Raw genomic sequence first — 13,996 nt, forward strand, 5'->3', positions numbered from 1 at the left:
TATTCTATTCTGACTCCTTCATGTGCCCAGAAAGTTCCCTTCTTCAGAAATGTGAACGACCCAGTTCTGAACAAGAGCCCATCCCCATTTGGAGCCTAGGCAACTAACCCAAGAAGAATTGGACTGTTGGTATTTTGAAAATGCAACATTATTTCTCTCCCTGCTGCCTGTCGGGTGTCTGAGTCAACTTTCCCCAAACTTTGAAGCATACGTTGCAAAGAAACTCCCATCTGATAATTCAAGAGAGAGTATCACATGTGATAATTTGGCCAGTCACAAATAATTTAGACAACACAGTTGAGAAGGAGCTTCTTCTTTTTCCCCTTTTTAAAAAGGGGAGTGTGGCTAAATGTGTTTGAATTTTTACATGAAATTTGCAAGAGATCCAGTCCTATCTTTCTCTTACTCAGGTGGCTATACCTCATGATATTTTGGCTATATATAAAGAAGATAAACATATAGCTAGAAAGTGGATAAAAGATACTTTGTAAGCGATAATCCTTTCTCTAGGACTAGTCACATCTTTAAAGGAAACAAAGGTGGAAATTTGAATTAAACTTTCTGCTCATGCCTCTGTGAGTATAGAATAGATCAATAAGGTTCAATAGTCAGGCGGCATAATATGGAGGGTAGAGTGAACTTTTCTACAAGAAAGTGAAAGGACAGCTCCAAACTGAAATCTGTGATCTCTTTATTCACAACATGGGAACAGCAGCTGAATTTTGAGGGATGCTTTTACAGCTGTGATTCTCGTATGCCTTATAAATAGAAGTACAGGTAAAAGAAGAGAATAGAGAACCAAGACAAAATATTTATCTTACAGCTTCCTCAATTAGGGGTGCAGCAGAAAAATGAACATTCACAAGAAATAAGGCAGCAAGATACTAAACATGTAGACAAAGAAGTAATTCCAGAAAATGGGAAAATGTTAAACATTGCCATTGCTAAAAATATGGGTCTGTGGACATTAGGTTTGTGTGTGTGTGTGTGTGTCTCCTTTTGGGTGGCTAAGGTGGGTGACGATGGGGTTCTGCTTCTCCAAGACACCCGACCACCTTCAGAGGGGAATGGCACACATTTCATAAAAATGCGGAAGGGTGGCAAAGCCAACCAGCATGGGAGAGATGTCGATCTTTTCAGGAGGGATGGGGGATTTTAAACGGAAGTTCTGCAGGATGCTGGTGAGGATGAGGAAGAGCTCCAGCCGAGCGAGGTGCTCCCCAAAGCAATAGCGCTTCCCTAGGAAAGAGGAGGAAGGTGAATACAGGCTTTCAGGGTTCTGTTAGACACAATGCAGCAGTGGCATGGAATGGAAGGGGACTCACTCACCGATGGAGAATGGCATAAAAGCCTTATTCCTCTTGAACTGCCCGTTCTCATCCAGGAAATGTTGGGGGTCAAACACATCTGGTCTTGCAAAATGTTTGGGGTCTCTCAGCACAGATCCAAGCACAGGGAAGACTTCGGTCCCCTGACCAAGAGAGGGAGAGAATCTTAGAACCATAGAATTGGAGAGGTGGAAAAGACCCTGTGGACCACCTCTGATGAAGAGATCTCAACTAAAGCATCCATGACAGATGGCCATCCAACCTCGGTTGAAAAACCTTGGTGGAAAGAGATTCCACCACCTTCTGAGGGAGCCCTTTCCACAGCCCCAAAGCTCTTACCCTCAAAGAGGTCTTCCTGATGAGAAGGGGAGGGGGAAATGGCTTTTGGGGGGTTAGAATTAACCCCTTTAAGCCCCATAACCACCACCACCACTCCTTTGGGGAAGGCAGCACTGGAAGACGTGGAACCAACATCACATCATCTGGCTGGGCTCTTCAGGTCTTATTTTGGATTTGACTCGGATACCCCCACAATGGCAGACAGGTCAGAGACGGAGGTGCCTCAGAGGAATTTGTTAGCCCACAAAACATGTCTGGAAATTGTACTGAACAGTGGAGTATAAGTCTCAGGAATGAGTTGAAACCAAAATACCTTGGGAATAGTGTATCCCCGGAACTGGGTATCACGGGTCACACGTCTTGCTAACCCCAAAGGGAGCATGTCTGCGAATCTCTGGATCTCGTGGATCACAGCATCCGTGTAGGGCATCAGGGGATGGTCATCCATGTTGGGAGTGCGATTCAGGCCAATCACACGTTCAATCTCTTCGTGAATCTTCTCTGTTGAGAAATCAGCAGGATGTGGCAAAAAGTGTCCATTTGCACCTTCATAACTGGCAAAAACAAAGAGATTTCTCCACCCTCCTTTCCAGCCCCTTCCGCATTCACCTTCAATTTCCGGGTATTTCAGTAGAAGCAGGAAGCCATAGCGCAAGGTGGTGCTGACTGTTTCTGTGCCAGCAAAGAAGACATTGAGGGTCGTCATAACGAGATTCTCTAGGAAGAACTCTGAGTTTGGGTTTTCCTTTTCCTAGCAAGAAGAAAAATGAGGAAAGAGGATATTACACATATTATATTTTGCGATAATCTGACTGCCTCCTATCTATGAAGCTCTCTCTCCCCTACTGACTGGCTGAGCTACAGTGATGTCATGCAATGATGGGAAGGTTACAGATAGGTAGCCGTGTTGACTTCTGGGTTGGCGCCATCGCCGAATGCGAGCTCCGGAGGGAGCCTGCTTGGCAGGGGCTGGGTCCCACCGCGCCGGCGACGTAGGGACCCTCAAAAACCATGGGCGCAGATGCCCATGGACCTGGTGACTCGGCAGGCACCGTTTGCGCTCCCGACCCGCGAAAGAGCCTTTTTAAAGGCTACGGAGCGGGGGATGGGGGGTGGCGTGGTGCTATGAGTCCTCCGCTTCCCCTGCCGAGCGAAGCCGCATACCATTCGACGGAGAGCGCTGACTTCTTCCATTGAAAATTTGGACTAAAAACAACAACCCGTGAGTAATTGGGAAATTGGAGTTAAATGGAACTATTTTTTTAAAAATTTGGAACGAGCGGGGGAGATGCAAAGAGGAAGTCCGTCTCCCCCCTGTTGTAGAGGATTTAAGCAAGGATCTGACAACTAAGATCGAGAGAAGGGTCTGTTTTTTATTGATAAAAGTTATTAATTTCACGATGGAAAATTACAAGATTGTGCTGGAGGAGAAAAGTGGATTGTTTGAGCTAAAGTGCAACCCCCCCCCCGGGAACCGGGAGAGATCCGTGAGAGAGCCTGGTGAGGAGATGTAAAGATTTTGACAGCTGTCAAAGTAGCAGTCAAAGTTGGAGAATAAAAAGAGAACTTTGTTATTAGGACTTTGCCGGCTAGATTCGTTACAATGTGGATATAAATTGTTGAAAACAAGGGACAATAAGTTAGTTTGACTTTTGGGTGTGATCTGGAAGGAAACTAAGTTACTATAATCCCTCTAGAGGGGACTTTGGGACACTACAAGAATTGTTGCAAGTGGAAAAATACTCATGGATTTGAATAGGACTTTTTATCTCCTGGGAAAGCTGCAAAAATGAAACATTATTTTGTCTACAGAGGTCTCTGCACTAAAGGAGACAATAGATATATCTATTGAAGAATGGAAGGGACATGACGCAAGTTTTTGTTCCTGAACAAATAAAGCCTCTGTAGAGGAACTAGAAGATTTTGGAATTAGAATGTTTTTGCAGCGGAACAGGAATAGAAACCTGAGGAAAGTGAGGAAAGAGAACAACAAGAAGTGGACAGAGCTGGAAGTGGGAGCATTTGGGACATTCAGATTTAAAAGGATTAAGAAACAAAATTTGAGTTTTATTCGTAAATATAGAGATCTGGATGAAAGAAAAAATGGACCTTCTTGAGATAGAGTTTTTGCAAAGACTGGGTGTTTGAAACTAAAGATTACTAAAAAGACGGCAAAGACTACCAAAAAGACGGCAAAGTGGAGCTGACTGAGATCTGGACATGGTGTGGAGTCTACAGGCTGACAACAGATAGATTGATGGACAATGGGGATCGAAACCGGGAAAGGGGGGAGAGAAATTCGGAATCCAAAGGGTGTAAAATTATATTATGTTCTTTATTTTTTTATTTTATTCTGTCCTGTGTATTAAAGAGGGGAATTCATGGAAGGGAACAGAGATCGATCTTAGAGGAAAAAATATTTTTAAGTTGAAGGATGGTGGAATATAAAGGGAAAATGGTTATATAAGATGACTAAACGGAATATTGGGTCAATGATAACAATGATAATAAGCTTAAAATTTAGGGTAAAAACTTGTGGAATTAATTTAATGGAATTGGAATACAAGAGGGGTTGGGGTGGGGAAGTCCTGGAAAGATGTCAAAGAAAGTAAGGTTGAAATGTAAATTTCTTTTTTCTTTTTTTTCTTTTCCCCCCCTTTTTTTCCTTTTATATTTTTGATTTTTCTGGAAACTTCAATAAATATTATTAAAAAAATAAAAATAAACAAGCTATAGCTTAGGGCCCCACTCTCTCGGGGGCCCCAAAAAAATTTATAGGAAAAAACAACAACAGATAGGTAGCCGTGTTGGTCTGCCATAGTCAAAACAAAAATTCCTTCCAGTAGCACCTTAAAGACCAACTAAGTTAGTTCTTGGTATGAGCTTTCGTGTGCATGCGCACATGTATCTGAAGAGTTGTGCATGCACACGAAAGCTCATACCAAGAACTAACTTAGTTGGTCTTTAAGGTGCTACTGGAAGGAATTTTTTTTGTTTTAATGATGGGAAGGGTCAGTTGTGGAGTTCTGAAAAGCAGCCCAATGATTGTGTGGGAAACAGAGGGCTGGGTGGAGTGGGAGGAAGGAGTCACATAGTCCTTTTGTGCAGATGGTTACAGAGGCAAAGGAGAAGTCCTGCTGAATCAGGCCCATCTAGGCCAGCATCCTGTTCTCACAGCAGCCAACCAGATGATCCACTGGGAAGGAGGGTTCGAGCACAAGATTTAGAAAGAAAGAAAGAAAGAAAGAAAGAAAGAAAGAAAGAAAGAAAGAAAGAAAGAAAGTCTATAAAGTTTCCTTACACAGAAATTGATCGTAGTAACTAGAATAACATAATCTTACCTGCTGCATTTTCACTAGGAAGCAGTCAATAAAATCTCGAGGGTTGTTGGGGTCCAGGGTCTCCTTGTTTGCTTTTACCTTCTTCATAATAAACTCCTTCAGGCACAACAGGTTTTTGAAGGTTTTATCTTGTGGGCCAGGCAGGTGCTGCATGATGCCTGAGAACATGTCGTAGAGCTGTGTGTGTTGGGTTTGGAGGAATCCAGAGGTATCAGGAGGAAGAGAGAGAATAGGTTTGAACAAAGTAAGTTAAGATGGATTTTGGGGGCAGGCAGAAGCAGGAGTTCCTCCCTCCCTTGGTTCCTCGTTATCATGGAAGTTTTGAGAAAAACTGGAGGCTTAAAAGAAGGGAAACTGGAGAAGTGTCTCTCCAAGAAGAACAGACAGAAGGTACTTCTGACTCCACCCAGATAGAACTTGGTGCTGACTAAGCCATAAACTTGTCACGGACAAAACCTCAGGGCCTGACTTCTCTTTGAGTGACAAGGAAGGCAATTTGGAGGAATTGCTTAAAAAGCAAGCTGCTTCAGTGTCTCAATCTGGGATTATCTCAAATTGAAGCAACATTGTAAACTTGCTCCGGGCTGAGCCTGACCAAAGAGCAAGGCAGAATAGGAGTTGCAGCACCATGGAGAGCTCAGAGAGAGACACTTGTTCCAACAACTATCAAAACCATTTTAAAGCTTCTCCCAGGTTCTGCCCACTTGTGGAGAACTTAGTTTCTGCTGGTATGGAAGATTGTAATAGTGGCTTTTGTTGGTCAGGCTCACTCAGACCCCTGATTGTGATCTAGGTCCTTAGCTGGTGTTGCTGCAGCTTCTAACCCTGTGTCTTGACCACTGCTGGTCTTTGGGGTAATGACAGAGCCCCACACAGAGCTGGCTGTCCTGCATACTATGCCTTGAGTAGATTAAGAGAAATTGCATTATCCACAAACTCACGATGGAAGTCCTCCACTTCCCCTCCAATTTACCTGTCCCCAAGAGGTGGAAGTAAACTGGAAGGTTTCTAGCATAACGCGGAGCATGGAGAGAAACTCCTGATCTTCATATTCAAAGCGGTTGCCAAAGGCGATGGAGCTGATGATGTTGGACACTGAGCGGCTCAGGACATAGGTGGGGTCAAAGGGTTCACCTAGAAAGAGAGACCCCCAAGTCACTCAGCCCTGGAGCAAATCAAAAGTACACTTTGCAAATCAATTCAGTCTTTAATGGTGTTTTCTTTCATCTGCCTGTTTCTCTCTCGCCGTTCATCTAAAGGTGGCTTACAGAATATTAATTAGAAGAGTATAAGCATTTACACAATTACTACTTTCTGTAAAAACTCATGAAACATCATCAAAATTAAACCAAAAGATTCAGTTTATCAGCATTCAAATTCTCAGTTAGCCGTCAACAGTTTCTATTACTTGTAAGCCTTTATGTCACATTTCTTGAAGATACCAAAACTGAGCTCACTTTTTGTTGCTCTCAGGGATTCCAGTAGGAAGTGGGTCTCCTCCAGGATCCGTTCTTCAACGGATCTCTTTCCTATCCCAAAACTCCTCAGTGTCATGATAGAGAATCGGCGTAGCTGTTTGGTTCGTTCCCCGTGACTGAAGGAAATCCCTGGGAAGCAAAGGAGGAGTTGTATCACAGTGTGGTACGTTGGCTTGACAGCCACGGACAGAAAGTCTTTGCAGAGGGTGGTGAACACAGCCCATGATATCATGGGCTGTCCCCTGAGCCCACTAGACGACATCGCAAGGGATCGATCCCTGAGGAGAGCGAGAAAAATTCTGAGGGACAATTCACACCCCGGCCAGCACCTCTTTAATCTTCTACCCTTGGGCAGGAGATATAGAAGTATAATGAGTCGGACCAACAGGCTAAAAAAATTGTTTCTATCCGCAGGCTGTTAGGCTACTGAACGGAAAATAATATGGTGCAACTGACTTTCAGGGCTGGTGTGTTGTGCGACAAACACACAGAGTGCAATGAGATTGAATTTTTTTTGGGGGGGGGGGAAGGGTGGCTCGGTTAATTTCATAGTACACAGGTTGTACATCAGGTTGTACATTGACAATAAAGGTATTATTATTAAACAGAAGGAGGAGCAGGAGAATGTGCACTCAGTGGGAATGCGGCTGAAAACACACAGTGATGGAGATCCCCCCACCTCCCCCCCCCCAAATAATGAAAACTTCTTCATTTTCAAATCTTGTCCAGTTTTGAAGTTCAGATTTCAGTTTTGGGGAGAACATCCTGAGATGTGTGTGTATTTTTCTTAGAGATAGAGACTCTCAGGCTCATTTACCTCTTCAGTAAGATGGGTATAACAGAACCACCATTGAGAGTCTTTGGTGCTAAGCTTGCTAAAAGGTGCCATATAAATGCCAGTAATCATGTGCTCTGGGCAAGAATTGCCCAAGAAGAGACTGACCATAACCCTGGAAAAGCCAGTCAAACGTGGCTTGTTCTCCACGGCCACCAAACTCTTCAGCCTGGTCCACCAGGGCCTCCTTCACGGCATCGTATCCACACAAGACCACAACACGGCGGGGCCCTAAGTGGATGGTGTAGACAGGACCATATTTCTCATGGATCTGTAAAAGAGAACACAAGGAGAGCCTGCTGGGTCAGGTTAAAAGGGGGCACATCTAGAGTCCAGGGTCCTGTTCTCAGAGTGAGCAACCAGATGCCCTTTATGGGAAACCTTCAAGCAGGACCTGAATGCAGGAGTGCTCTTCCCTCGTGTGGTTTCCAGAAACTGGTTTCCTCCAACTGTGGAGGCACTCCCGCAAGGAGTTTTGCCCTGACCTAGCTACTGTAATCCACACGACAGTCACCTCCAGACTGGATTATTGTAACTCGCTCTACGTGGGGCTGCCCTTGAGACTGACTCAGAAACTTCAGCGGGTGCAGAATGCTGCAGAGAGACTCCTTACGGGGTCCTTGCTGCGAGATCACATTCACCCGGTGCTATACCAGCTGCACTGGCTCCTGGTGGGAGTACAGGATCAGGTTTAAGGTGCTGGTTTTAACCTTTAAAGCCCTACGGGACCGCCTCTCCTGGTATGTCCCACGGAGGAACTTACAATCTTTAAACAAAAACATGTTGGAGGTCCCAGGCCACAGAGAGGTTAGGCTGGCCTCAACCAGAGCCAGGGCTTTTTTGGCTGTGGCTCCGATCTGGTGGAACGCTCTGTCCCAAGAGACTAGGGCCCTGCGGGACTTGACATCTTTCCGCAAGGCCTGCAAGACAGAGCTTTTCCACCAGGCCTTTGGCCAGGGCACAGCCTGACTCCCTCCTTTGGCAATCTTCACAGAATCTCTAGCCCAATGGTTGCCATCAATTTGAGTTGAATTAATTTTATAATGAAATGATCTTAGAATGTTGTATTATTTTATTGTTGTTAGCCGCCCTGACCCTGGCTATGGCTGGGGAGGGCGGGATAAAAATAAATAAAGTATTATTTCTTCTTCTTCTTCTTCTTCTTCTTCTTCTTCTTCTTCTTCTTCTTCTTCTTCTTCTTCTTCTTCTTCTTGAAGATCCATTGTGGCTATCAGCTATTGGCACTTCCCTCCATTCCCACATTCCATGAAGCAGAATAATGAAGAGAGGGAATCTGCATCGACAGCACCGATTTGACCTCTCTGGAGTGCAAGCCTGGGCAGCCTCACTGATGTGGTCTGCGGGAGAAGAAAGCAATAAATTTGGCAACAGCTTGGCTGCAGGAGTTGTTGGAAGGAAGCATACAAGGCATCTTCCAAGCGCCTTAGGGACTCTACTGTGGATTTGCATATGGTTAATAATAATAATAATAATAATAATAATAATAATAATAATAATAATTTATTTGTACTCCGCCCATCTGGCTGGGTTTCTCCAGACACTCTGGGCAGCTCCCAACAAAGATTAAAAATACATTAAAATGTGACACATTAAAAACTTCCCTGAGGTTTAGTCCTTATCCCCCAAAGATTTTCCCCCCTCGGAGTTTATTCCCGAATCCTTTCCCATGAATGAGTGTAACCACAAAGCAGAGGAGGTTTAGGATCAGAGTTCTGCAAGACTGTCTACCTTCTCAGGTTGATGAGCCCCTTCTTGCCCCCATTTCTCTCTTCATGCAGAAACTGCTTTCTTGACTGTTGGACCCGCTGTTGGTCTCTGTCTGCCGCAGCCGATCATCACATACAAGGCACCTCCCTAACTCACTGAGGGTTTGCAACCCGTTGGATACCTTCACCTGTTTTAGCTGGTGAATTTAAGCTGTTTCCTGGGGTCTGGCCACTGGCACATGCTGACAGCTTCTATCTATCTATATCTACCATCTATCTATATCATCTATCTATCTATCTATCTATCATCGATCTATCATCTATCTATCTATCATCTATCTATCTATCTATCATCTATCTATCTATCTATCTATCTATCTATCTATCTATCTATCATCTATCAACTATTTATTTATTTTCTATTCCACCTGAAGGTCTCAGCTTCTAGGAGCCATGGAGGGGAGGGGGAATTAACAACCAGGTATACTGCTTCTCCCCAACAACTCATACACCTCAGAGAGAGAATCAAAAGAGGGAGAATGTGCTGGAAGGAGAATTATGAGGCGATGATGTGTCAAGTGGGGGAGAGAGAGAGAAGAGTGGCCAGGCAGATTGTATGGAGTGATCTTCATTCAGCAGCAGTATATAAAAACGATTTGATAATAACAAAGCAGAGAGTGGATAACTGAAACTGAAGTTACCTTCATGAGTGAACGGTACATATCACTTGTGTTGACTTGGAGCAGGTTCCCGATGAAGGGGAGGGGAGTTGGTCCAGGTGGCATCTGGCTTTTGCGGTGCATCTGCTGCCATGTTGAGAGGACCATCAGGCAAGAGAGGCAGATGACCAGGAAAAGGGTTGCTGCTCCCAGGAGATCCATGGGGAGGTTGCGGGTGCCCCGTGGAGCTCTACAGGCAATGTGTTGCTGACCAGCTGGGAAGAGAAAATACCTGCACAGCCCTAGTTGAGCCTGTTACATACCTTTGGAAGAACCTCCTCTTTGAAATTGTGCAACCTGTTTACTCTCTGCTCAGGGTCTTCTTTCAAGTCAAGAGAAGACCTTCCAGAGCAAAGTTCAGATGGATGGATAGTGGAGACAGGGAGCTGTCTGCCCAAGTCTGCACCACCAAGGAGCTTCAAGGAGTCCCAGAGTCAAGCACAATTCTCTCATCATGTTTCTCAGAAGTCCATATCCTTTGACAGGGTCTCTGCTGGTCTAAGACTAGGAGGAGAGCAGCTGAGAAAGAGGCTGCAAAGGGGTGTCTGTAGCAGTAATAGAGTAATCCAGGGAGATAGAGACAGTATCCCAGAAGTTCCACCATCTGAGTCTCCTAGAAGACACCTCCTGATTTACCAGCTTCCCTTGTTACTTATTTGTGCACTCTTTCTTTTCTTTTCCTAATTTCTCAACAGAGAGGTGCTAACATTTGAATCTCAAGTCACATCTTCTGCTTCTCTTTCTGGGTTGGTCGAGGTTCTCTACAATGTGAATTTCATTTCCAGAACTGAATTAGCTTGATGACTTAAATCCAGCTGTTGCTCTCTGAGGAGTGGGGTACAGAGGCTTGCTAGAAAATTGGCACAGGTTGCAACACTTTCAGCGGAGGTGTCCCATGCAGTTGATAGGTTAAATTGGAGAGCGATAGTGAAGCAGTGTTTCATGCAAACTTCAACAGAGCAGAGCAGGAACAGGCAGGGGGAAAAGCTTCACCATTTATTTCACAGGAGGAATGCAGAACCATTTGTGAACCACAAACACACACACACGCTTTTCTCAGGAAGAAGCCTGCCAAATAAGCCAGGCATTGAAAGGGTGTGTGTGTGACATGAGTATTCATGGCCACTTTTATTTTGAAAACCCTCAAAGTCCTTTGATTGGGGCCAACCCAATATGGCAGCATTTTCAACCTGTGGGTCCCCAGATGTTGTTGAACTACAACTCCCATGACCCCTAGCTAGCAAGGCCAGAGCTCAGGGATGATGGGAGTTGTAGTCCAACAACATCTGGGGACCCACAGGCTGAGAACTGCTGCAATAGGGGAACCAGACAGAGGGCCTTCTCGGTAGTGGCGCACACCCTGTAGAATGCTCTCCCATCAGATGTTAAAGAAATAACCATCTGACTTTTAGAAGACATCTGAAGGCAGCCCTGTTTAGGGAAGTTTTTAATGACTGATGTTTTAATGTATTTTTAATCTTTTGTTGGAAGCCGCCCACAGTGGCTGGGGAAACCCAGCCAGATGGGCAGGGTATAAATAAATAATTCATTATTATTATTATTATTATTATTATTATTATTATTATTATTATTATCATCATCATCATCAATATTACTACTACTACCCAAAATGTCACAAAATACTGCAGAAGCCTCTGGGTCCAGCAGGACTTTTATCAGGATAGACATTAAGTACCATGAGGGCCGCTAGGCATTATGGGGAGAAAATATGGTTTGTTATTAAAAACATAATGCCTGCCTTGATTTTTGCTGTACAGCCTTGCAAAAAGGCACAGCTAGGGAGGTTGTCATGTCAAGCACATGCTCTTCAGAGATCAGTTTTCCAAAACACTCGGAGACTGGAGCATTTGAACAGAAATAGCACTGGGACAGTTAGGCTGAGAGCTTGTTCCAGTGGATAGAGAACGTTAGTGTGCAGTTCTCATAAGCTCACCTGAAAAGGGACATTTTAGAGTTGGGAAAAGAATCAGGAAAGGACAACCAAGATGATTCAGAGGGTGGAGCAACTTCGCTATGTTGGAAGGTTGAAGCCTTTTTAGCTTAGAGAGAAAGTAAGAGGGGACCTGATACAATTTTACAAAATTATGCATGTCATGGAGAAAGTGCATAGACAATTTTCTCTCTCTCGTGACACTACAGGGAGTTTTTGCACATTTCAGAAAAGCCCTCTTGATTATTTGGCTGTGTGTGTGTGTGAGAGAGAGAGAAGTTTGTGGTTTTTGAATAGACAAGACGAGGACCAGCTTTCAGGTTGGACTTTGAAAACTCTTTCATGTGCCCAGAAAATTCCCTTCTTCAGAAATGTGAACAGCCCAGTTCTGAATAAGAGCCCATCCCCATTTGGAGCCTAGCCAACTAACCAAATAAGAATTGCTCTGTTGGTATTTTGAAAATGCAAGATTCTTTCTCTCCCTGCTGCCTGTCGGGTGTCTGAGTCAACTTCCCCCAAAATCTGAATCACACATTGCATAGAAACTCCCATCTGATAATTCAAGAGAGATTATCACATTTGATATTTTGGCCAGTCACAAATAATTTAGACAACACAGTTGAGAAGCAGATAAACTGTACTTTTAAGTTTGAAGTGATCATACCCTAGGAGTAGTTACATCCTTATGTCACCAGGACTTTCCTACAGCAAAAAAATGAAATCAAATGACTTTCTGATCATGTCCCTGTGCTTACAGAATGTGTAGATAAGAATTCAAAGTTGGGAGATAGGATATGGAGCTTAGATCCGAATGTTCTGCAGGAAAGGGGAGTCACATGATATCTTCTTTTTCCCCCTTTTTTAAAGGGGGAGTGTGGCAAATGTGTTTGAATCTGTCGCAGGAAATTGCAAGAGACCCAGTCCTATCTTCCTCTGACTCAGGTGGCTAAATTTCCTGATATTTTGCCTAAATATGAGGAAGATAAAGATATACAATGGTACCTTGGTTGTCGAACATAATCTGTTCCGGAAGACCGTTCGACTTCTGAAATGTTCGACAACCGAGGCACAAAGGGCAGTCAGCAAAGTCAGTGGAGGAAAATGACAAATATGCAGCAGAAACCGTTAAACTTCCAAGGCGTGCTCAAAAATGGAAGCAATTACTTCTGGGTTTTGAGCGTTTGGGTTATGAAACGTTTGGGTTTCAAGACGCTCAAAAACTGAGGTACCATTGTAGCTCGGAAGTAGTCATATCTTTGAGGGAAACAAAGGTGGAAATTTGAATTAAACTTTCTGCTCATGCCTCTGTGAGTATAGAATAGATCAATAAGGTTCAATAGTCAGGGGGCATAATATGGAGGGTAGAGTGAACTGTTCTACAAGAAAGTGGGGTGAAAGGACAGCTCCAAAGTGAAATCTGTGATCTCTTTATTCACAACCTGGCAATAGCTGATGACATTAGATTTTTGAGGGATGCTTTTAAAGCTGTGATATATAAATAGAAGTGCAGGTAAAAGAAAAGAATAGAGAACCAGGACGAAATATTTGATCTTGCAGCTTCCTCAATTAGGGGTGCAGCAGAAAAATGAACATTCACAAGAAATAAGGCAGCAAGATACTAAACATGTAGACAAAGAAGTAATTCCAGAAAATGAGAAAATGTTAAAAAATTCCATTACTAAAATCATGGGTGTGTGGACATTGTTTTTTTTGTGTGTGTGTGTGTGTGCTTTTGGGGGCCAAGGTTGGTGAAGATGGGGTTCTGCTTCTCCAAGAAACCTGACCACTGTGGCCCCGAACGTTTAACGGTCTATTGATCCCTGTGCTCACTTCCCTGCCGCCATCAACCTGTTACTCTTGGGTAAAACACTGAGTCCAGACAGTTGTTAAAAGTGAACCAAATAAACAAGTTTATTTTATAAACATTAACAAGTTTATGGTTTCTCAGATACTATTCCTGTCAGTTTCTTAACTTTAGTTTCTTTACCGGCCTATACTTTCCTAATACCTTCTGACTGATTATATCAACTGTTTGACTGACTCCTCTTAACAAATTCTCGCACTCTCTCACATCAGACTAACCCAACCCACAGACTTATCCTCTCTGTCTCTTCTAACTCCAGACTGTCTTCTCAACCACCCTAACTCTAACGCTCTAACCAACACCCAAAAAAACCCCTCTGTGCTTAAACCTTATACACAGTTAACTCTGCCCCCTTGGGTTCCCATTGGTTAGTCATTTACAATAAATTAAGCCTTTCCTTATGAACCCAGTATG

The 13,996-nt window shown here is 43.8% G+C and overlaps 1 protein-coding gene across 1 annotated transcript; it reads right to left on the reverse strand.

Annotated features, from left to right (window-relative positions):
- Positions 1-669: 669 nt before the first annotated feature.
- LOC310851795 (cytochrome P450 2A13-like) lies at positions 670-10,016 on the reverse strand. The gene is made up of 9 exons (XM_083754479.1): positions 9,750-10,016; positions 7,430-7,592; positions 6,466-6,615; positions 5,982-6,142; positions 5,009-5,185; positions 2,277-2,418; positions 1,981-2,168; positions 1,330-1,471; positions 670-1,239 (listed from the first exon to the last, which is right to left on the reverse strand). Exons 1-9 carry the CDS (start codon positions 9,927-9,929, stop codon positions 1,058-1,060), a joined length of 1,485 nt encoding a protein of 494 aa, XP_083610605.1. The 5' UTR covers positions 9,930-10,016; the 3' UTR covers positions 670-1,057.
- Positions 10,017-13,996: the final 3,980 nt, after the last annotated feature.

Source organism: Podarcis gaigeae (assembly GCF_964106915.1).
Source record: "Podarcis gaigeae genome assembly, chromosome: 8".
NCBI classification, from domain to species: Eukaryota; Metazoa; Chordata; class Lepidosauria; order Squamata; family Lacertidae; genus Podarcis; species Podarcis gaigeae.